Below are 23,719 nucleotides of genomic sequence, written 5' to 3' on the forward strand. Positions count from 1 at the left end.
GCCAGGGTCTGTTTCTGTTCCACCGCCCTGGCAGCCCAAAGGGTCTTCACCACCCTGGCCGCCCTGTTCCCCTTCATGGACCTGGCCCCCCATTCCTCCCCCTGGTCCTCCACCATTCCACCTCCCTCCTGGACTCTTGTTTTGTTTTTAGTGGTGTCTTGGAGCGTCTGGTAGCCGCTCCGTAGAGGGGGGGGTGGTTATGTCACAGTGTCTGGTTTGTGTTCCCTGGGTTTTCACTAGAGGTTTCTTTCCCTGATCGTCACCTTCTCTCATGAACTACATTTCCCATCATCCTGTTCTGTCACTCATCACTGATCATCGCACGCAGCTGTTTCCACTCACCCTGTTAGTATCTGTGTATTTATACTCTGTCTGTTCAGTCATCGTCACGAAGTCCTTGTTTTATGTCACCACACTTCCAAAGTCTGTATCTGCCCGGTTCTTGTTTGTGTTTTGTGTTTTGGATTGCCTTGTTGGATTTTTGACCTTTGGCTGGACTGGTTGTGAGTGCGGATTACCCAAATAAAACACTGCAGTTGGATCCATCGTTTCTCTTATGTGTATCGTGACATCAACAGCCTTGAGCAAACCATCAGTTTAGTTATAACACGCCCTTCTTTAAAAGGGGTAAGGATACTTAATGTATCAAATAATGAGACTAATTTTGATACTTGCATGTCTCGCCCATTTGAATTAAACTGTCCTGATACAATTTGTTAAGGCTCCAGTTGATCTTTGCTGACGTGGTCTTGATGAGAGAGAACCAATGGGAGTCAGAGGATCTTTAGTGAATGGAAAGACAAGGCCGCAGCCTGGCACAAGCTTGGGGGTCCTTAGAAAATTTCTAGTTCAGCATCATCTTCATTAGGATTTCAGAAAGGGACTAAGAGGCGTGATCTTGTGATCAGTGATTTTTAAAGCGTGAAGATGTCACACCCTCTAGAGGGTTGTGAGCCAATACGAAGTTGTTCCCTTTGCAGGGAATTTCTTTACGACATTTTGTTCAAGCAGGGCATTTGAACATGTAATTTGATTGGGTGTTTAACAAAAGAATCTTCAAGATTCTTATAATACTAATGCAAAATGTAATGTAAATTAACAAATGGGGGACGAAGATTGGAGTTATAGAGAGTAAAAATGCTACACATATGATTTTGGTTAACCATAGTATGCAAGTCTGAAACTTTAATCCAAAAGAGTTTAAAAGAGAGAATGAATACATAGGCCAAACCACATAAATGGAAAATCATGAGATGGGAAATTTAGATACATGTTTATACATTTGTCAAGTGGTTATAAACAGGATTAAAAAAGGTTTTTTTCTCCTTCTCAGCAAGAATTAAGTGAGAGTCACAACTCTCTGCAAATTCCTTTTTGGGTTGTAAAAAGTCTTATCTTATCTTCAGTCTTTATGTGTCATGTAACAGGACACCGGGTTCTGCCAGAGTGTTAGCTTCTTTTGGGATGTTAGCTTTGGGGGAAGTTTTATCGACCTTTGTTGGGAGAGTAAGTTTGCTGGATTATTCATTAATTATAATGAATCATTTGTGTGTGTCTGATTGGTCCAGATGCTACCACATCTTTAGAAACAATGAGACTATACAATTTGCTAAGCTACTATTTATGATACATAAAATTATTGGGGCCATGATTAATTGGAACCTGGAGAAGAAGACGAGAAAGAATGACATCTAAATAAGCAAGTAGGTCTCAAGTGCTGAACTATATCTACAAGATCAGAAAGTGAGAGAGGTTCAAAATTAGAAAAATATGCAGAGCAATGAGTAAATTCTATAGAGTAAATATCAGTAGAATCAATACAAGCTCTAATTGTCTTAATCTTCCCAGTAATTAAAAAAAAAAAAAAAGTTGTCACAAGCTGTTGGAGTGTGGTCTGGATAAATAGGTGTTAAAGGATTCATTACAGAATTTTTTGTTCTAAATAAAATGTTCTAATTATGTAAATGATTATTAAGAAATTATTGCACTTTAACTGCCTTGGCTTCCTGCTGATGACTGATCATTCTATCTTTAACAATAATAAGACAACTGATGTTTATCTTTTTTCCACTGCCTCCGTTCCCTTTCGTTGTCACTCCGAGTTACGTCGGATGACGACGAATGGGGTTTCGCTTAGAAAGCCTATCAACTTCGAGTATTACAAAACGAGCCAATGGCAAAGAAATGCCATGGATCTGCGGAATTTGCATGGCGTAACTCCGCCCCACCTCGTGGGTATAAAAGGAGGAAGCCGGCAGCAAGCAGATATGTTTTCGCTTCGGAGCCAAGTGTATTCTTCTCTCCACAAGCCATCTCTGAATTGTCAGCTTTACAAACGAGTACCTCGAGTGTTGGTGTGATGGCGATCTACGGCGAGAGCGTGCTTCCTGCTGATCTGTTGCAGTGGTCTGCCAGTCGGTGCGTTTCTCCCCGGGTGCTTCAACACTTGAGTTTTCTCTCACTAAAAGAGCTTACACGTGGCACGTCTTTTTAAAGATGTCTCGCCCGTGTACTTCTGGTTGCGGCAGATTGGTATCGGACTCTGATGGGCACGAGCGTTGCATAGTATGTTTGGGCATTGATCATGCTAGAGCAGCGCTCGTGGATGACTCATGTTCTCTCTGTGGGAACATGACCATCGCGTCATTACGGTCGAGACTTGGTGAACTCGCAAGAGTGAGAGTCCCCTCATCCACCCCCCGTCCTGCGGCTGGTGGCCAGGGTGATCTGAGGGTTACGGTCTGGAACAAGGCGCCGACTATGTGTCCGCGACCCCAGCCCCCCTCTTCAATGACGGTGCCCGCTAGTGAACTGCTGATTCCCGCGGGTCTACCCTCTGGTGGCCCGCGTGCTTCAGTTGAAGCTACAGAGGAAGATGCCATGTCTGTTGCAGCATCACTTGGCGGGTTTGACTCTTCTGGAAGTGAGGGCTCGTCACAGCTGCCACCTTCCGGTGTGCATACGGCTGTGCTCGAGTCTGATCCGGAGATGATGGCCATGCTTTCCCGGGCAGCCGCGAGCATCGGACTTGAGTGGAGGCCTCCACCCTGTCCTGAGCGCTCGCGGCTGGACGATTGGTTTTTGGGTAAGGCCGCCGACCCTCGTCCTCGGCAAACCCCAATACCTTTCTTCCCGGATGTGCATGATGAGATCTCGAAGTCCTGGAAGACCCCCCTGTCTTCTCGGGACCGCTCGCTGGTCTCATCCGCCTTTCCTCCCCTCGATGAGGCAGCTGCCCGTGGGTACACTGGGCTTCCCCCGGTTGAACGCTCTGTTGCCATGCAACTATGTCCTCAGAGTGCTTCTTCTCGGGGCGAGCCTAAGCACCCATCCAAAGCCTGTAGATTTTCGTCGACCCTGGTGGCGAAGTCTCACAGAGCGGCGGGACAGGCGGCTGCTTCACTGCATGCTATGGCCACTCTGCAGGTCTACCAGGCCCAGATGCTCAGAGACATGCACGAGGGTAGGACAAACCCAGGGCTCTTTGATGAGCTGCGCGCCGCGACCGACCTTGCTCTCCGGGCGACGAAGGTTACCGCGCGCTCCCTGGGTTTGGTGATGTCCACAGCTGTGGTCCAGGAGCGACATCTGTGGCAGAACCTGGCTGACATGCGGGACGCTGAGCGGACCCGTCTGCTTAACGCCCCCTTGTCCCAGGCCGGCCTCTTCGGCGGTGCAGTTGAAGACTTTGCCCAACAGTTTTCAACTGCCCAGAAACAGACCGAGGCCATCAAACACATTCTGCCCCGCCGGCCCGCTGCTGCCTCCACCTTGCCGGCCAGGCAGACGCCTCGACCTGTTTCCCGCCGAGGGCGCCCTCCTGCGGCTCCCGCCCCTCCCGCCCGGACCACGCAGCAGCCTCCACCCAGGGCCGGTCGCGGAGGAAGCCGTAAGAAGGCGCCACAGCCCTCTCCTGCCCCGCCCCCCGCTAAACGCCGGGCCAAGCGGCGCTCCTGAGACGGGCTGCTCAGGGATGATGATTGTTTCTCAGGAGGTGGTAGCAGGACCACTCCTTCCCCCGGTGGAGGGCCGGGGGAGAATCTTTTGTTCTCCACTCCCCGCTGCTCACCCACGGGTGGGCAGCACCCTAATGTGGTTAAAGACAGAAACAATCCCCTCTTCCCTGAGCTCACAGAGTTCTCGGGCGACACAGAGCGCCGCCCACAAGCCGTGCTCTCCTCGCCCCCCTCTGTCCCAGAGGCGGTTGACACAGCGTGCCGTCCACGGACCGCTTCGCCCCTGTCCCCCTCTGTCGCCAGACCCCTGGCAGAGCAGGCCCCCGCGGGACGACCAGCCTGGTCCTCCCCTGGCCCCCTCTGCCAGGGTGCGGTTGCTAACTGTGCCCCCTCTCCGGGCCGCTATGCCGTCCACATCTGGGCCAGTTACTCCGCTTCGCTGCCCCTCCGGGGGGACGCCTGTGGCTCGCATGATCCCGTTGGTTCAGTTCCTGGGAGCCTGGCTAGAGCTTCCCCGTCTGTCCCACTGGATCGCGCGTACCGTCAGGCTCGGCTATGCGATTCAGTTCGCACGGTCTCCTCCCCGCTTCAGGGGAGTCCGCTCCACTTTGGTCGGTGGCAATGCCCCTATCATGAGAGCAGAGATTGCCACCCTGCTGGCGAAGGGTGCAATCGAGACTGTCCCTCCAGCCGATATGAGGTCCGGCTTCTACAGCCCCTACTTCATTGTCCCCAAGAAAACCGGTGGGTTACGGCCAATCCTGGACTTGCGCGTGCTGAACCGCTCCCTTCACCGGATGCCGTTCAAGATGCTCACCGCCAAACGCGTTTTCGAATGCATACGGCCCCAGGATTGGTTTGCAGCGATCGACCTGAAGGACGCCTACTTTCATGTCTCCATTCTTCCTCGACACAGACCGTTCCTCCAGTTTGCTTTCGAGGGGCAGGCATACCAGTACGCGGTTCTCCCTTTCGGGCTAGCCCTGTCTCCTCGCATCTTCACGAAGGTCGTCGAGGCGGCCCTTGTTCCCCTTCGAGAGCAAGGGGTTCGCATCCTGAGTTATATCGACGACTGGCTGATCCTAGCTCACTCTCGAGATCAGGTTTGCGAACACAGGGACCTAGTGCTCCGGCACCTAGCCCGTCTGGGCCTTCGGGTCAACTGGGAGAAGAGCAAACTTTGCCCCGTGCAGAGGATCTCTTTTCTCGGTATGGACATCGACTCGGTCGCCATGTCCGCGCAGCTTACGAGCGAGCGCGCGCAGTCACTGCTGACTTGCCTAAGACAATTCGAGGGCAAGAGTGCGGTTCCACTGAAACTTTTTCAGAGGCTCCTGGGGCATATGGCATCTGCAGCCGCGGTCACGCCGCTCGGATTGCTTCATATGAGACCGCTTCAGCTTTGGCTTCGCGACCGAGTCCCGAGGTGGGCATGGCAACACGGCACATTCCGAGTACCAGTTACTCCGACCTGCCGTCAGTTCTTCACCCCGTGGACGAACCTCGATTTTCTCAGGGCCGGTGTCCCCCTGGCTCGAGCTTCCCGGCATGTTGTTGTCTCAACAGATGCCTCCACCACGGGCTGGGGCGCCATGTGCAATGGACATGCTGCTGCGGGCTCCTGGACAGGACCCCAGCGGCTATGGCATGTCAATTGCCTCGAGTTGTTGGCAGTACGCCTTGCCCTGCACCGCTTCCGAGCGTTGCTCAGGGGTCAACACGTACTAGTCCGCTCAGACAATACCGCCACTGTAGCGTACATCAACCATCAGGGTGGTCTACGCTCCCGCCGTATGTCACAACTCGCTCGCCACCTCCTCCTGTGGAGTCAGAAGCATCTGAGGTCGCTTCGAGCCATCTTCATTCCCGGAGCGCTGAACTGTGCAGCCGACGAGCTCTCACGGCTTCAGCCCTTCCCTGGAGAATGGCGACTCCATCCCCAGTCGGTTCAGCTGATTTGGGACCAGTTCGGGGACGCACAGATAGATCTGTTTGCCTCTCACGACTCGACCCACTGCGCCCAGTTCTATTCCCTGACCGAGGGCACGCTCGGCACGGATGCTCTGGCGCACAGCTGGCCGCAGGGCCGCAAATATGCGTTTCCCCCAGTGAGCCTTCTTGCGCACACTTTGCGCAAGGTCAGGGAGGACGAGGAGCAGGTCATTCTGGTTGCCCCTTACTGGCCCAACCGGACCTGGGTTCCCCGAACTAGTACTGGCCTCCATCAAGAGGGTTGGGGACCTGCACGCATTCTCCGTTGACGAAGCGTGCCTGGAATTTGGGCCGGCTTACTCTCACGTGATCCTGAGACCCCGGCCTGGATATGTGCCCAAGGTTCCTACCACTCCCTTCCGGGACCAGGTGGTGAACCTGCAAGCGCTGCCCTCGGAGGAGGCAGACCCAGCCTTGGCACTGCTCTGTCCAGTACGCGCTCTCCGCGCCTATGTAGACAGAACGCAGTGTTTCAGGACCTCAGACCAGCTCTTTGTCTGTTATGGTGGGAAGCTGAAGGGAAAGGCTCTCTCCAAGCAAAGGTTGTCTCACTGGATAGTGGACACCATTGCTTTGGCTTACCAGCAGCAAGGTCGACCGTGCCCCCTTGGTGTGACTGCCCACTCCACCCGGAGTGTGGCGTCCTCTTGGGCTCTAGCGCATGGCGCCTCGCTAACAGACATCTGCAGAGCTGCAGGCTGGGCGACACCTAACACATTCGCCAGATTCTATAATCTCCGAGTGGAGCCTGTGTCCTCTCGTGTACTCGCTTCAACCAGCTAGTACCGGACCCGCTCAGGTGTCTTCGCTTGCTCGCCATTCCACTCCACGGACTGGATACGTGCGATATTTTCCTCAGGTGAGCTTCTCCGAAAGCCCTGAGCTCCTCCAGCACTCCTGACGTCGGCGCCAGTGTCTATTGCCTGTGCGTCGGCTAGGTGCCTCCAGTGTGCATGGTCCCTCCTCTGAGCGACCCCCACATGTGTATTTCCACTGTAAGCCTCTCTGAGCGTGTGTCTTTCCCTTGGCAAGCCACCTTGCCACCCCTGGGGTTGAAATATTCCACCTGCGGCTGGACACCCCAGTGTTTTCCATATGCTTCCCTCGGGTCATATGTGTATTCTCTAAGTCCCCCCCCCTCCGGGCTGGCATTAATTGCATACTTCCCCTAAGCTTGGGATATGCTTCCCAGTGTACCTTGGTATTCCTGTGTTATATGGAGTCCTTTGTCCAGGCTGACAGGGATCTCGATTTACGCAGGGCACTGGAAGACAGCTGAGAAGGTGGCGTGATTAGACTGGTAACCCCATTCGTCGACATCCGACGTAACTCGGAGTGACAACGAAAGGGAACGTCTACGGTTACGTATGTAACCCTCGTTCCCTGAGTAGGGAACGGAGACGTTACGTCTGCCTGCCACTTTCCGCTGTACCGCGGGGATCGCCTGAGCTCAGTCTTGGCTCCTCAGCGAAGAAACATATCTGCTTGCTGCCGGCTTCCTCCTTTTATACCCACGAGGTGGGGTGGAGTTACGCCATGCAAATTCCGCAGACCCATGGCATTTCTTTGCCATTGGCTCGTTTTGTAATACTCGAAGTTGATAGGCTTTCTAAGCGAAACCCCATTCGTCGTCATCCGACGTAACGTCTCCGTTCCCTACTCAGGGAACGAGGGTTACATACGTAACCGTAGACGTTTTTGTCTTAAGGCCTGGTGCGTTCATTAAGCCATGGCTAGTATTTAACTTTTAGTGTTACTATTAACGGTGCACACAGATCTAAGATTTCAGTACAAGTTGTATTAAACCAGGAAATCATTGCTTTAGTACCCATATGAACAAGACATGATACTGGGGAACTACTACTCTACAAGATAAAATGTATCTGCAAACTGACTGGCCGTAAAAGGATTAATAGCAACACTATGTCATTTTTGCGGTTTTTGCTCTTGGGGTCCCCCTACAGTTGGGAAACAGTATTGTCTTCTACTACTGTCATAAAATCTGTCATGGTTACACCAGGCGATACACGTGTGCAAATAATACCTCAATGCTAAAACGTGAAAATGAATTTCCACCTCTATGACAGTATAAAAAATCCTGAACATCATAGAAAAGCAGAATGTATGGCTGAGCTTTATATGGTATCATATCATAATGCAATAAAAATATAAAATTATCTTTTCCCTAATTTGCATTTGTCAGATGAGCAAAATAATCATCCATCTTCTTCCATAATGTTGTTGTGTAAGAATAGCAATTTGAATAACAATAGTGGTTTGTATATAGATATAGATATTTTTGTTCTCATTTAATTTCAAATTATGTACAGGAGTAGAGTCAAAATAACAGAAATCATGACAAATGTCCAAGTAGGTATTGACCTTACTGGAGGTGTGTACTCTCAACCTCATGAAAATGTTTAGGAAACATAGGCTTTAAATGTCTATTTAATCTGTCCTTCAATGTATTAACTTTAACACCGTTTCCTTTCTTTACCACTACCAGTTCTCTCCAACAGCAACAGGCTTTTCTTCAAGATCCTCATGGTGCTCTCACTATAGTATAATAACTATAGTATTACTTATTGCGTGGAGTTTTAATGCTTTTGTTATCAGTGTATGGCTAAGCATTTGACTGATTCTCAGTTCACCAGCAGGTCTCCAGGTCATCAGCTTCGGGGACAGAATGTAATGGTTCTTGTGAACACTTGTATTCCTTTTCTGGCCGGCTTTCTGCTATCTTTCTCTCCCTGTAGGAAGTCGAACAAGTTTCTTTGAAGACAGAACATTCAAGGAAAACTTACCTACCCTCTCCCTAGATATAATATATAATTAAATGTTTTGTTGAATGCAATTGGTTGCCTTGTATATTTTTTACTGTTGACCAAACTTCTTTCTTGACTTAAACTGAGCCGCTTTAATTGATATTTGCTTGTTGTGCAGGTTTATGTGAATGCATTTTAACATAACATAAGGATGTTATTAATTATGACCATAGAAGCATGAGAAAAATATATACAGTAAATACTGTAAATGTATTAAACCTTATGGGAGCAGTCCCCCTTCCCTCCAAAATTCAAAACACACAAACATTTTTTAATTCAAATGTTTTTATTGACATAAAAGTTTCAATAACAATGTGTATATACACTACCAGTCAAAATTTTTGGATCGGTAAGATTTTTAATGTTTTTAAAAGAAGTCTCTTCTGCTTACCAAAGTTGCATTTATTTGATTAAAAATACAAGAAAAAAACAGTAATATTGTAAAATATTATTGCAATTCAAAACAACTGTTTCTATGTATGTATATACATGTGTGTATATATATTATTATTATTATTATTATTATTATTATTATTATTATTATTATTATTATTATTAGTTAAGTGCAATTTATTCCTGCATGTGATCAAAGCTGAATTTTCAGCATCATTACTCCAGTCTTCAGTGTCACATGATCCTTCAGAAATCACTATAATATGATGATTTGATGCTCAAGAAACATTTCTCATTATTATCCATGTTGAAAAAAGTTATTTACCTTTTTATTTCAGGATTATATAATGCATAGAAAGTTCCAAAGAACAGCATTTATCCGAAATAGAAAGCTATTGTAACATTAAACACCATTTTTTTTTATGTGTATTTTTACTCAAATAAATGCAGCTTTGGTAAGCAGAAGAGATGACTTATTTTAAAAACATTAAAAATCTTAGCCTACTGATCCAAAACTTTGGCTGGTACAGTATGCATATATATGTGTGTGTGTGTGTGTATGTTATACATATACGTGTGGGTAACTGGAGAGATGGTTACTGAGTGAAATAACAATAAATACGATCTAACATTAAAGCTACAATATGTAAGAATTTTGCATTACAATATCCCATAATCTCAAGGCCGGTGTTATATATTTTGTTAAGTTGATTACTTACAATATCCCAAATGTTTCCAACTATTTTTAAATCATGAGAAAATTGCGATTTTAACCAAGGAAACGGGGCGTTACAGCAGGGGGGAGCTGGGAGTCGCCAGTCAATTGCGTCATATCCGAGTTACCCTCGGTTTCTGCTCGTACTGCGTGGAGTCCTTGACAAATGCGGTAGTTGTAGCGTCTGTCAAGCTACGGAACACAGTTATTCTTTACCGATTGCAGCTGGTTCTGTCGACAAAGCATGCTTAATTTTGTATTTTCCAAATGTAGCATTCATTAATAGTTATGTTTATGTAAGGGAAATATTATTGCTTTAGATTTGTGTTTAGTTTATTGACATTGTTTATCACGTCTGATGTTTATGGCCATGTAAATAAACAGGGCTCTCAAGTTTTATCAAAAGTTTAGAGTGAGATTTAGGGGAAGAGCCACCCAAATATTTGCAGCAGTGGTCCCTCGACCCAACCAAATTCGCTTCAATTTTTGCTAGCAGTTCAATTTTGCCTATTGTTCATAATTGACCAGCACAAATGGAAATTATAACAATTGGTAAATCTGATAAAAGACAAATTCATCCAAATAAAATAAAGTTATATTTAAAAAATAAAAATGTATTGAAAAATAAAAATAAATTTGACCCCAAACAAGCCGACTGAACATCAGTGCTCAATGTACATAACAATGTGTCATAACTTGCCCTGAGCATGTATGTCAAGACCCAAACCGGTCACCTTTACAGGGGTCATCGGATGCCCATTTTCCACAAGTTGGTATGATTCTTTGGGGTGTTCATGTAAAGTTTGTAACATACTTTGGTTAAAATTTCTCAATGGTAGTGTAAAACAACACCCTTTTTACCTCCTCAAAAACAGCTCTGTTCACAGTGACCCGTTTCGGTGCATATATATGTCTCTTTAAATTATAATGAGCAACAACTTTTTGGCTTTTTGAGGATTATAAAAAGTAAATGGATTTTTTTCATTGCATGGTGGTTGTGTCCACACACTGCAAAGACACATTTATATGCAATCACCATATAAAAGTGTATTTTGTATTCGATGACCCCTTTAAAAGCAGTTGGAGAGTTTTTGAATGCATAGAAAATATTTTAGCACGAATTTGGCTATACTCCTCAACATCAGCTCTTACTGTCTTTGATCACAGGCAAGAGATTTCGCCCAGGAATCGTAAAATCAAAATGCTGAAAAAATTAAAATAAATTTATGCCGCAAACCGCATTCATTCATTAGATCTTGCTCGTTCAACTTCCACTCCGTGTGTGCGCGTGTTGTCTAGTAACGAACGTGCTTGCAGCGGGAACACATAATTTAGCTGGTAGCTGGCACTAAACTCTGTAAATCTCGAGACCATCGAGACAGATGTTATGAACTCGTCAGAGAATTTCCCTCCGTTTGCCTGCGTCTCGTCCATGAATTATATAGCGGGACAAGTTCCCTTACTCCTCAGCGTGAGAAATACAAGGTGTGGCGTGTGAGCGTGTGAACGGGTTGAAATGCGTGTGTCTCACGCCCAATGCGTGAGACTTGGGAGCCCTGAAATAAATATAGCATGTGTTATACATAAAGATTAATCAGTATTTTGGCAAATGATGTGGGTATGTTCGAATGTACTTTTACAACAATTGTTTAGAACACGTAAAACTGCACAGCATTATCACAATAATGAATTCGACATACCATCTATGCAGTGGCGGATCTAGAAAATTTGACATGGGGGGGCAAAGGGGTGGCAAGAGGTCTTGGCAGGGTGGCAGGGGCAGACGGTGGGAATCCCTATATGTGAATTGCTTTAACAAAACAAACACAAAAACAAAGTATTATTGTTTAATCATGCCCTTACACACTACAAAGGTTTTTAATTCACAACAGGAATAAGCCCAGTGCAGGGTTCAAACAAAACAAAACCGTGCATCTTTTAAAAAGTAAAATTATAACAAGCAAAATGAAAATATTAAAAAAAAGTACAATAATTGTGTCCAAGGACTTTTAGCCTTAATGGTTAAGCTCCAGCTACTTTCTTCAACTACTCTAGCCTGCAAAAGTCAATATGTGAAAACCTCTGGTTATCCTTGTATTAGGGGTGGAACGGTACACAGAAGTCACGGTTCGGTTCATACCTCGGTTCAGACATCACGGTTCGGTACGATTTCGGTACAATGGAGTGAAAAGCAAAACAAAAATGCAGAAGGCATTTTTATAAATGTCTTAAGCCTTGTATGTGTTAAATAAGTTTTATTAATAAAGGCATAGAACCAGTTTATTTGTAGTGCACTGACAATAGTTTTATATAATTTAATTAGTTTATTAATTAAATTAATAAAAAGACAAAGACCTTACGATATGTTTGGTATGTTTGAATGAATTTAAAATTAATTTGCCATATTTCAGATCAATATATTTGTTTTTCTTAATTTTAATTAACCCTAACTTTATTCTCATCTGAATTATAAATAATTGATTTCTGTATAAAATAATACAAGGCTACCGATTTTGGTTGGGTGACAGTTGTAGGTTACAGTTCGACAAGAGAGTGTGACAAAAGCACAATGTTGTGTTTTATTGCGAGTGTACACAAATATATGTAAACACTTTGCAGTTTGAATTATATGTTTACGGAGTATGTTTTTGTTTCCACTGTTCTATCGCGCCCGCGCCTCTCTCTCTCTCTCTCTCTCTCACACACACACACACACACACAGTTCGATCGCGCCCGCACCTCTCTCTCTCCCTCTCCCTCTCTCTCTCTCTCTCTCTCTCTCTCTCTCTCTCACACACACACACACACACAGTTCGATCACGCCCGCACCTCCCTCTCTCTCTCTCTCTCTCTCACACACACACACACACACACACACACACACACACACAGTTCGATCGCGCCCGCACCCCCCCCCCCCCCTCTCTCTCTCTCTCTCTCTCTCTCTCTCTCTCTCTCTCTCTCTCTCTCTCTCTCTCTCTCACACACACACACACACACACAGTTCGATCGCGCCCGCACCTCTCTCTCTCTCTCTTTCTCTCTCTCTCTCTCTCTCGCACACAGTTCGATCGCGCCCGGGCTTCTCCCTCTCTCGCGCTCGTACACACAGTTCAGCATTACAATATTGACATCGCAGTCTGTTCAATATGCTGCGTTCATACCAAATTCGTGCACCGAACCGTGACGCCCGTACCAATACGAATAGGCCAATACCAATACGACACCGTTCCACCCCTACCTTGTATTAGGCTACATTACACTGTAGGTCCATGTAGCTAATAATAGCCTATATAACAGATATAAAATCAGAAAGATGTATCACATGCACACACACCAGTTATGTTTAGACTACTTAATATAATAATCCTAATTGTATTTGTTATTTCCCCAGTTGTAACCTAAGGTTTCATTGCTGTGATATCTGAGAGGAATTGGATTTGCTTAGTTAATCAAATGATCGATCTCTTAACTGGCACTGTATTGTGTGTTGTAACGTAACGGCGACCATCAGTAAACGTTAATCTATATTTTTTATTAAGCTGTATGTCTTTACAAAAATCTAAAATAGGCTAATCAAAGGGAATAGTGCTCTTACAAATCACGAGGGAGCGATTTGACCGCTGATTTTGGCTAATGTAATAGACTCGCTGTTTTTGCTGATGCTGCCGGTGTTCTGACTATTCATGCTACCCATCGAGATGTGCTACTTACTGGTTATGCGCATGTGCAGACTAATTTTTCTTCTGCTTACCACGCCCATAAATCTATGAATCCTTGCTGTGGAGACTTGTAGGAAACTTTGACAGGTCAAAGATGAATATTTGATCATAATTTTTACTTTTCACACCGTTTTAAAAATAAAAACAGTACAGTATACTGTACTCATAACTTTCAATTTTATAATAATTATATTTCATATAATAATGTCATTTTTAATTGTTATATCAAAAGTGATAATTGCTATATGAACTATAGTTCATTTAAAACATCAAAATATGGTCCCCATTCACCTACCCTGATTTAAATGAAATAACGATGTCATAATATTGTGAGATTTACACAATTATGGAAACAATAGAGAATGAATCAACATTCTCTGTGATCGATTCGCGCTACGGTAGCATTTTTCGACAAGGCAGCACAAATCGTCAGAACACCGTCTCTCCATCATATTTACAGAAATGTGCTGCAAATGGCCGTGGCTGTGCTGTAAATGTATTCTACGTTATGGGAGCACCCCATTTCCATCCAAAAATAAACACAAAAACGTATTAATGCCGTTTCTGCTATACTCCCCAGAAAAAACATGCTATTATATGCAAGCCATTCAAGTGTCAACGTAAAAATCAATGTACATTATGCGTCAATATTTACCGATAATTGCTGCAAATACAGCTGCTGATGTCTGCCCCGCAAAATCATTGGCAACGCGGATTTGTTTGGAACTATTGAGAGCTACATAAACCACGTGACCGCGTGGCGGCGAGATCAAAGTGTGTCGCAACTCTCATATTTAACGGCTCTGTAGCCTATTGTCTACTGTTTTGGTTTTACATAACGGATATGCTAATTCAATTCAATGTTTGTGTGGTAGGTAATAACCATATATCGTCAATATTATAATATCAAGCTACCATAGATGAAACTGCAAATTTGAAAATCGATTTGCATTATAGCCAGAGGCAAGACACTTTCACCAGAAAAATAAATACACAAACATATCAGCCTGCAGACATTAGGATTATCCTGTAATAATAATTTCAGTTATCCTGAAATATTATTTATTATAACCATCGTAAACTAGCATGTTAGTGTAGCTAACAGATTGATAATTCGCTACTCTAGTAGCATTACTTGATTCGTGAAGATAAATGGAGGACCAGATAGATTCCGTAACATGGCCAGGCCATGTTATTCAGCCTTTTACATTTCGCGCGATAGTCAGCTCCCTGACTCCCTGATTTATTTATAAATGTATAAATACTTTATAGATGACTGACTGCTGCGCTTGTGAGAGGGCGCATGTTACTGAAAGAACGAGCAGAGAGAGAGAGAGAGCCGGTCGCGCGCGCGCACACTCTTACCGTCTTCAAACTGTCTTGCTCTCCCTCCAATAGTGATCCCCGTCCGGTCTTTTAATTTGTCCCTCTCCCTTTTTCTTCTTTTAGTCTCCTCTGACAAAACCTTTGCCTTCTTCCTTTTAGTTGTTGCTTCGGTCATGACAACAACATACAGACGGGTATCAAACTCTAGTTGGGCTCTCACGTCAGAATCTGAGGAAATGGGGGGAAGTGACGTATGGCGTAAAGCAGTCGAATTTTGTAGTTTTTTTTGTGCTCGGGTTCCTACCCGAGACCCGAAGTTACATAGTGCCAGTAAAAGCGATACAGACACTGTCAGGCTATGGCAGACGTGTCATTCAACCTATTGTAAGTCGATGTACCATCACAAGGGTCTTGGAAATATATAATGAAGGTTGAAAAACTACATAGTGTTACTTTAATAGCACTTAAGCAGCTTCCAAATGGCCTATAACTATGCAGGACAACTGAAAAAGAAACATGAAAAGACTCGTAACAATTTCTCCAATGCCAATCAGAAAGTTATGATCATGACGAATGCATAGACATACGGTAGAGCCGTTGTTGTAACCGACAAACACATGACCTGGACAAACAAACCCAAGACACAACTGTGACTAGGCTACGGCTTGCCGAGCACGCAGGCGCCATCTTGCCTTTGTCTGTTTAATGAATAATTTTGTTTCTGATTGGTCCAGAGGCGCTACAATTGTTTAAATTATTATTGTTTAAATTATTTATTTTATGTATTTGTCCATTTACAATATTATTTAAATTATTAAAAATTTTATATTATTATTTATTTATATAGCTTGACAGTCTCAAAGAGTGCCCTTGATATTAGTTTAAAATATTTATTCTTCTTTTTTGGGTGCAGTCACTTTAAAAAGTGGGCAGTATGTAGTAATTCCTAGAAAAATCCCTCACACATATTGTCAGTAGCATTTTAATTCCTGCTCATTAGTCACATTTACTGATATTTTGCATTTTTTCCTCAGCCTAACAGATGGCTGTTAGTCCTGCTGAGATTTATTCACAATGTCTTCTAATATCTGATGCACTGTTCGGCTTCACTGAACAGTCCACCACTCCATTCATAAAATACATAAATCATTTGGCCCATACAGCTCATTTACAGCACAGAATTAATGTGACACACGAGTTTGGAGTGAGATCAAGTGAGAGGGTCTTTGAGTGTTCAGAATAAACCACAGGATATGAATACAAATGCTGTTCTCAACAGAGCAGAGTCAAGTGTGCTACAGTCACATCAAACAGAAGATTCATGGAGTGGAAATGTGTCTCTAATGCTCCACCAGATGGTATAATATGTGCATTTACATTTGTAAAAATTATTGTTATTGCATGCATTAACCATGTTGAACCCTATTGTAAAGTTTTATTGAAATCTTAAATGCCTGATGCAGAATTATTTACTGTTTTACACAGGAAAAAGAGAACATGTTTGAAAGTAAGTATTTTTATTTTAGTTTGTTTCTTTAATGTTTATGCATTAAATGTGTGTGTGTGTGTGTGTGTGTGTGTGTGTGTGTGTGTGTGTGTGTGTGTGTGTGTGTGTGTGTGTGTGTGTGTGTGTGTGTGTGTGTGTGTGTGTGTGTTATACACACACACACACACACACACACACACACAAATCTTTTACATCTGCATTATTCTTCAAATCAACTGCAGGTCTGGGTTGATCAATCCATATACAAATGTAATCTGAAGACGGTTGTAACCTTTAGCCTAGCTGTTATTTGTCCCAGAGTTCCTGTGTCTGCAGGAAAGATTTATTCGCATCTCTCACATTGCCTCCAGCTCTGGAGCGCCTTATAACTGCTTTATTACCACCGCTGCAGCTGCGGGGACTGACATGAAGACAGACCGAGCCGGGTGGTCACGACCACAGGGAAACCGAACGCCGTTTTCTGCTTTAGCCTAATTACACAGATCTTCAGGATCAGATAGATCGGGCTGTTATCCAGGATGTTATAGCTCATCTGTCAACCTGTGCAGAAGGGAACTGTCCCCTCAGTCGTGTTTTCTGGTTCGGGTAAGCAACGAATTCTCCCTTCATTGGATGAAGAGGCCCTGAATGGATCGACGCCTCGCTGTCAAGGCGAATCTGAGGAAATAACTATAAAATAGTAGCCTACTATTATTAACGCACGTTACTCGCCTTTGCGCCTTAGATTATGTTGGCGTTTCCATGGACACATCGCGTTGATGCGCAGGTACGCGGTTACACAATCATGTACGGTGTTTTGATGCATGCTGTAGGCTATGCAACCGATATTTTAACAGAAAATGTTTTATGATGCAGCAGTTCTATCGCACCACTGCATCTTGTTATTGAGTTTATTTTGCATATCACGCATTTTAGCGCGGAAATATATTTCTAGATGTAATAAAGGTGCATTATTAGCGGGGCTGACTCGGTGGTTTATAAATACATATCTGTTGATGAGCGGTTGTGTTAATGCAGCATTGCTGAATATCTGCAGATCATGATGTGTGAATACATGACGAAGGGAATTCCCCGTGTTATCCGATAGCGCTACTGCATCTTGCATGCTGTCGTGAGGAAACGGTCACGGCTCTGTGGAGCTTGTGTGCTCGCTGGGCTTCACCTGCAGATTAATTCATGCTAATAAAACCTTTATGTGATAAATAGGTTGCATCACACAGAACTCATATGACGTAACACTTCTGCTGAGTAATAAAAATATATTAGGCTACACATTAGGCTATTTATTTCATTTAGGCTATATATTAGGCTACTCTTTTTTCGACAGAATAGCTAGATCAATGTTCAAATTTGCATCGATAAATAAAAAGATTGGTTAAATGAAATTGAATGGACGATTTAGCTATAAAACACGGAAATTCATCCTTCCCTGATCAAGTGCAAGTGTCTTAAACGTGTTCTTTTCGCATAAAATAAACGGCATATAGGCTACATTTTAATCAGATTTTAAGTAGCTTTAAAAGTTATTCAAGTTAGTAAGTGTGTCATCAAATAAGTCCTAACTGCATTCGCGTTCGTTTGAGGAGGTAACCATAGCAACAGAACGCTGATCTCGATTTTTCTTTTGAGATCAGTATGAGGCGTACCGTCGGCGGTATATTTGGGATATTATATTGGGTTATATTTGGGTTAGTTGTGTGTGTGTGTGTGTGTGTATATATATATATATATATATATATATATATATATATATATATATATATATATATATATATATATATATATATATATATACGGTATATATATACTATATATATATATATATATATATATATATATATATATATATATATATATATATATTATATATATATATATTAGGCTATATTTAAAAATATATTACATAAATGGTATATAGCTAAATGTGTCAGAGTAGTTGTAGCCTACAAGAGTGTGGAAAAAAAGAAGAAAAAAAAGAAAAATCTATAGATATCCCTTAAAAAGTAAACCCTCTGAAAGCCACTGCAATTTGTTCCTGATTTTGATATATTTATTGCTGATGCTGCATGTAGCCTACTCCCCCTGTCATTCATTCATAATGCTGCATCACATTTTCAGATGCAATTGGTGGCAGAGTTAATGTTTGACTGTATTTGAACATTATCTGTGACAAATGAGAAAGACCCCTGTAGTTCATTGCCTTTTATTCCCTGCAACCAGTTGCAAGAAACCACTTAGGGTAAAAAAAATAGCCTTCCTAATAATACATTGTAGGTATTTGTTAAAAATGGGTAGGCTACTTATAAGAAAATATTTATCAATCTTTCCAGAAGAAGCTGGGACTTTGGTGATGAGCCCGAAAGTAGCAGACTTCTGTTCAGTAATTAATTGTGCCTTAAATGTTTGCAAGATGCAAAATAAAGTCTGTCACATTAGCAGTAGTGTGCAGTTGCATGCGTGTGTGTGTGTGAATGTGTTTGTTATATAGAGAGAGAGTGGAACCGTAACACTCCTGTGCCATTCTCTGTGCCAGCTCCCCAAGGTGCCCGTTATGTCAAGTAGCAAAGACTGCAGTAACCTCCGCTATGCACAGAGGGGTTCCTGTAGTGATAGCAAACACTGCATTCATGCATAGGTGAACACAGACCTCATTTACTATTTAATGGACTGTAAGATCAAGTGTCATCCGCATGCAAACACTGCAGAAACTCTCTGTGCTGACATCACCTCCTGTAATTCGCTCATACACACATGCACGCTCGCTCAAGCATTTTCAGACATGCAATACATTGTCATTCTGCAGTGTAAGACTTCTAATTCAAAAACTGCACGTATTGCATGCACAATGCAGTGATCCACATTATATGTGGGATGGTCAGAATTGGTAAATAAATAAGTTCACATTAGATGTCAAGAGAGTATGGAGTTTGAATGTTTGTATAACAGCAGAAATATATTATTTAGTTTCTACAATAGATACAATATAATGCTCAATAAATAATCTCCTTTCATCAATTTCATTAATCTTTTTAGTAACACTTTTTTTTTAAATCTGAAAAAGTTTTATTAATTTTCCCAACTGCCCATGTCAGTGATTTATGAGGTATAAGGAGGATGGCTGAGCTGGAATGTTTTGAAAAAACAAAGATGCTGCTGAGTGCAAAGAAATGACATCCACTAATCCTCCCACTGGTCCTATTTTTACCTGAGGTGCCTTTGGAACTGAAGACCTGTCAAATGATCATAATAGAGTGTCTTTGTGGGGCACACTTTAATAAAAAATTCAAAACTGCAGGGTGTCTAGACCATTATTTGGTTAGTGTCTTCATTGGTGCATCGTACTATGGTAGTTAATAAGCGAGTTATATCGTTGTATGGGGAATGCATCTCAGTGCTCAGTGCAGTGCAACCAGTTCAATTCAAACTTCAATTCATGAACAAATGACTCCTATGAACTGGCTCTCTTGAATTCAGGTGTGACTGGAATTTTGATGAATCCTTCACTGAATTAACCAGTGTTGTTATTGTTAACTTAATTGAGATAAAGCCGTAGTAAAATACAAAATAAATATTAGATGAAAAACTTAAACTAAAAGTTTAAAAAAGAAAAGAAAATTAGAAATGTTCTTTGGCTGATAAATTAAAGCAATATAGAACTTAAATTTGATTGTAGAAATCACAAAAAAATACTAAAATTAAAACTGAAAATATAAAAATATAAGCAAATTAAAAATATTATAGAATACTATAAATATATAATAATAAATACATAAATAATACAAAAATAATACTGGAATTAACTCTCTGAATCGGCCTGAATACTGAACTGAAAGTGTTATCATTTCACTGATCAAAATGTAGCAAGATATGTTTACTTAAGGCCCATGAAACTTATGTCTGTAATATTAATGACGGTACATATGAAACTGTGTAGGACTGTAAAAACTTTCTCGTTACTGACATTTCTCTTTCTTTGTTCCTCTCTCTGTCTCTTTGTCAATTTCCTTACCATTTCCCACATCACTTTCCTATTCCTCACACTTATTTCTTAGCTTCTAAAGACTCTTAGATTTTTGAATTAAAATAATTTTCATCTTCTTCATTGTGTTTATCGATAACAATATCAGATTGTTTTGACGATATTCTCTTAGAAGCCGAGGAGGATTGTGTTTGCTAGCTGGAACCCATTGGCCAATCAATTGGAATAACTGAGCTCTTTTAGATTCATTAAAGATTAATTAAATACCTTATTCTCAAACCGTTAAGGTCAATAGCCATTATCATAGCCATGTGCTCTAACAGACGACAGTTCCTATCTGGTCCTTGACCTATATGTCCAGACAGTTACAGTTCAAGCCAGGTCTAATCCAGGACTCAGGTCAAGGTTCTCGATCATTCCGGCCTTTTCCTCAAATCCCCATTCAAACACTTCCAGTCCATAGACGTGCTTCCACACAGTTGCCACCATTCGCCCCTCTCTCGCCACAGCAGTTCTCCCGTCCAGGCCCCGCTCCAACCCGGCGTCAGGCATGGCGCCTCAGGGGCGGGATCACCTGGCCACACGGGAGTCTGCAGGTCGTAGACGGAGCCCAAATGTGCGGCACACACTCAGCCCGGACAACCTTCGGAGCTTAGCCGAGCGTGGTGGGGCCGAACAGGCTGGAGTTGGACTCCTCAGAGCCAACAGTGATACAGACCTGGTCAGTTCTCAAGGACGATCCTCACTCACAGCTTCTACTTTAGAGTTCACTATGGGCCGGGGCCAGAACTTGGTCATCTCATGGGATATCAAGGAAGAGGTGGAGGCCACAGACTGGATTGGCCTGTACCACATAGGTAAGGCTTGGTGTTATTGTGACTAGCATCTAAATTCTCGTAGTTCTGGGTTTTGGGTCTGTTTGCTCTTACACACAACTAACAACTTTTATGTGCAGTTAACTAATAGTTTTCAAATGAGTTTGAATTGATTTAATCTAGTCATGTTGTATGAATTTAAATTCATATTTTCATGTCAACTCCTCATTTTATTTAGTCTTTAATTTATCAGTTGTTTATATATTTATTTTTGTTGCTAGTGATAATGTGCCAAGCTGTGGGTTTGTAGTCTCAATAGGAGACGACATCTTGTAACATGCAGATGGTTTTCAAAACAAGATCTGGGGTCATTTTATCATGCACGTGAGAGTGACACTCAATAGCCATATTTAAAGAAAGAAATTTTAACAACACATGATGCCACATAACTCAAAAGGGGCAATAAACAACACCACCAGTAATATTTTGTCAGGCCAGCACACATACTAGGAACCAGGTAATACAAATTATTATCACATTTTTAAATAATCAAAATAAAACTCTGCACAAAAAGTATTCTCGTCGCTTCATAACATTAAGGTTATAAAGGTCATAACGTTGCAGTCTATGTGGAGGTCAGAAGGCAAAAATATCTTAATTTGTGTTCCGAAGATGAACAAAGGTCTTATGAGTTTGGAACGACATGAGGGTCAGTAATGTCTGAAATGTCATATTTGAGTGAACTAACCCTTTAAGAACTTTGTTATGGTGTGATACAAAGTTTAAAAATTGCTCACAAAAGTACAGACTACAACAGAGAAACACAATATAGTACAAGTAGAATTTAAATTAAAAGCAGGAGGATTCTACCAGACATGCTGTTAGGCATGTTTACCAGATGATGGCAGACAGATCCATTCACCCTCTGTGCCCTTCAGTCCTCATCCTCAAACACGAAGATCACAATTCTCACTGTCATGTAAAAATATGAGACCGGAGCAAAGCGATACATTTGGGCACAAAGCCACTAACCATCGACTTGAAGGCCAGCAAAACTCCTTTACCTGCACAAGGGTCTTATCTCTAGGGGGCTCTAGGTTTCAACGACTAAGCAAACATTTAGTAATGGCCTCAATGTAATCTCTCCCACTTGTTCATTAGTAGATGACTAATGCTGTGCAATGTAATTTACAGAGCCACTGTAGATTCTATTCTGCTTGTAGGGCATGGTTCTAAAAATTTGGTTTATTCTACCTCCTGTACAGAGGTTGACAAAGTACACAACTTCTTTTCAGTGAGTGAAAGTATAGATATTACTGGTCAAATATTACTCCGTTACAAGTAAAAGTTGTAAAGACCGATTTTTACTGAAGTAAAAGTACAGACGTACTTAAGTATCAAAAGTAAATGTCAATGCATTATTTTATTATTGTTGCATTGTTGTATGTAATACTTACAGTACCGTATGCCTCGGAATCTATGCCTGCCTACCCTCATATCAATATCAAATGTATTTCTAGAACACAGTTCCAGTAGTGGGATTGAATGTGAGATTGAATAAGTGCACTCAATAACGTCCACAATGGTTTCGGACACCCAAATAGCTTATCCCTCAAATAGTGCCCTTTTTAAACTTTTTTGGCTTTTAGTATGAATATAGCCTTACTGTTATAAGATAGTGTACTCCACAACAATGACAAAATTCGCATTTAGAAGACCAAATCCAACGTTGAAATTGAAAATGAGTTTGATGTCAGAATCCAACGCCAGATTGACATTAATCTCCAACGTTGGACAGACGTTGTATTGTGGTTGAAAATGAAAATCGGGTTGAAGTCAGAAACCAACATCAGAAGGTAAAATCATCCCCCGACTGACGTTACTACTTTCTACTCAAGGACTTTGACAGAAATGTAGTGGAGTAAAAAGTACGATATTTGTCTTTCAAATGTAGTGAAGTTAAAGTAAAAAATTTCCAGAAAACATAATACTCAAGTTAAGTACAGATACTCAAAAAGCGTACCTAAGTACAGTACAAGTACAGTAAGTAAATGTACTTTGTTACTGTCCAAATCTGCTCCTGTGCCACCCATTTGCCAACAAAAAATGTCCAAAACAGATTCTATAAACTGTTAGAAACTTTTTTCAGATGAGACCTGTCCATCAAACATGTGGGACTGCAAGAACCGTGGGGTTAACGGTACACAGTGTGGTCAGATTGTCTGGAGGCTGGAGGCTGGGTCGTACTTCCTTGAAGGTGAGTGACACAACTTGATATTATAAAATATTTCATGGACTAGGTTAAACAAAAGTAGAGATACATACTTTTGTAATGGCATGCATTTGTTTTACATTTTTGATGCTCAGACATGTTAGAAATTCCTACAGTTATAAATATGAAATGTAATTTATTTATTTTTTATTATAAAATATCCTGCTGACTCAACAAATATGCTGGGCAGATTTGTTATGCTGGCACTCTTCTGGTT

At 42.3% G+C, this 23,719-nt stretch overlaps 1 protein-coding gene across 1 annotated transcript in view; it reads left to right on the forward strand.

The window, feature by feature from the left end:
• Positions 1-16,838: 16,838 nt before the first annotated feature.
• Positions 16,839-23,719, forward strand: part of hecw2a (HECT, C2 and WW domain containing E3 ubiquitin protein ligase 2a) — a 45,161-nt gene continuing 38,280 nt past the window's right edge. Inside the window, exons 1-3 of the mRNA XM_077215241.1 lie at positions 16,839-17,202; positions 20,489-21,272; positions 23,380-23,487. Coding sequence (XP_077071356.1) covers positions 20,966-21,272; positions 23,380-23,487 — 415 coding nt within the window. The 5' untranslated portion in view covers positions 16,839-17,202; positions 20,489-20,965. The remainder of the gene's footprint in view (positions 17,203-20,488; positions 21,273-23,379; positions 23,488-23,719) is intronic.

The sequence above is a fragment of the Siphateles boraxobius genome, unplaced genomic scaffold, assembly GCF_051911475.1.
Source record: "Siphateles boraxobius isolate OS27281-9 unplaced genomic scaffold, OSU_SipBor_1 7, whole genome shotgun sequence".
Classification (NCBI taxonomy): Eukaryota; Metazoa; Chordata; class Actinopteri; order Cypriniformes; family Leuciscidae; genus Siphateles; species Siphateles boraxobius.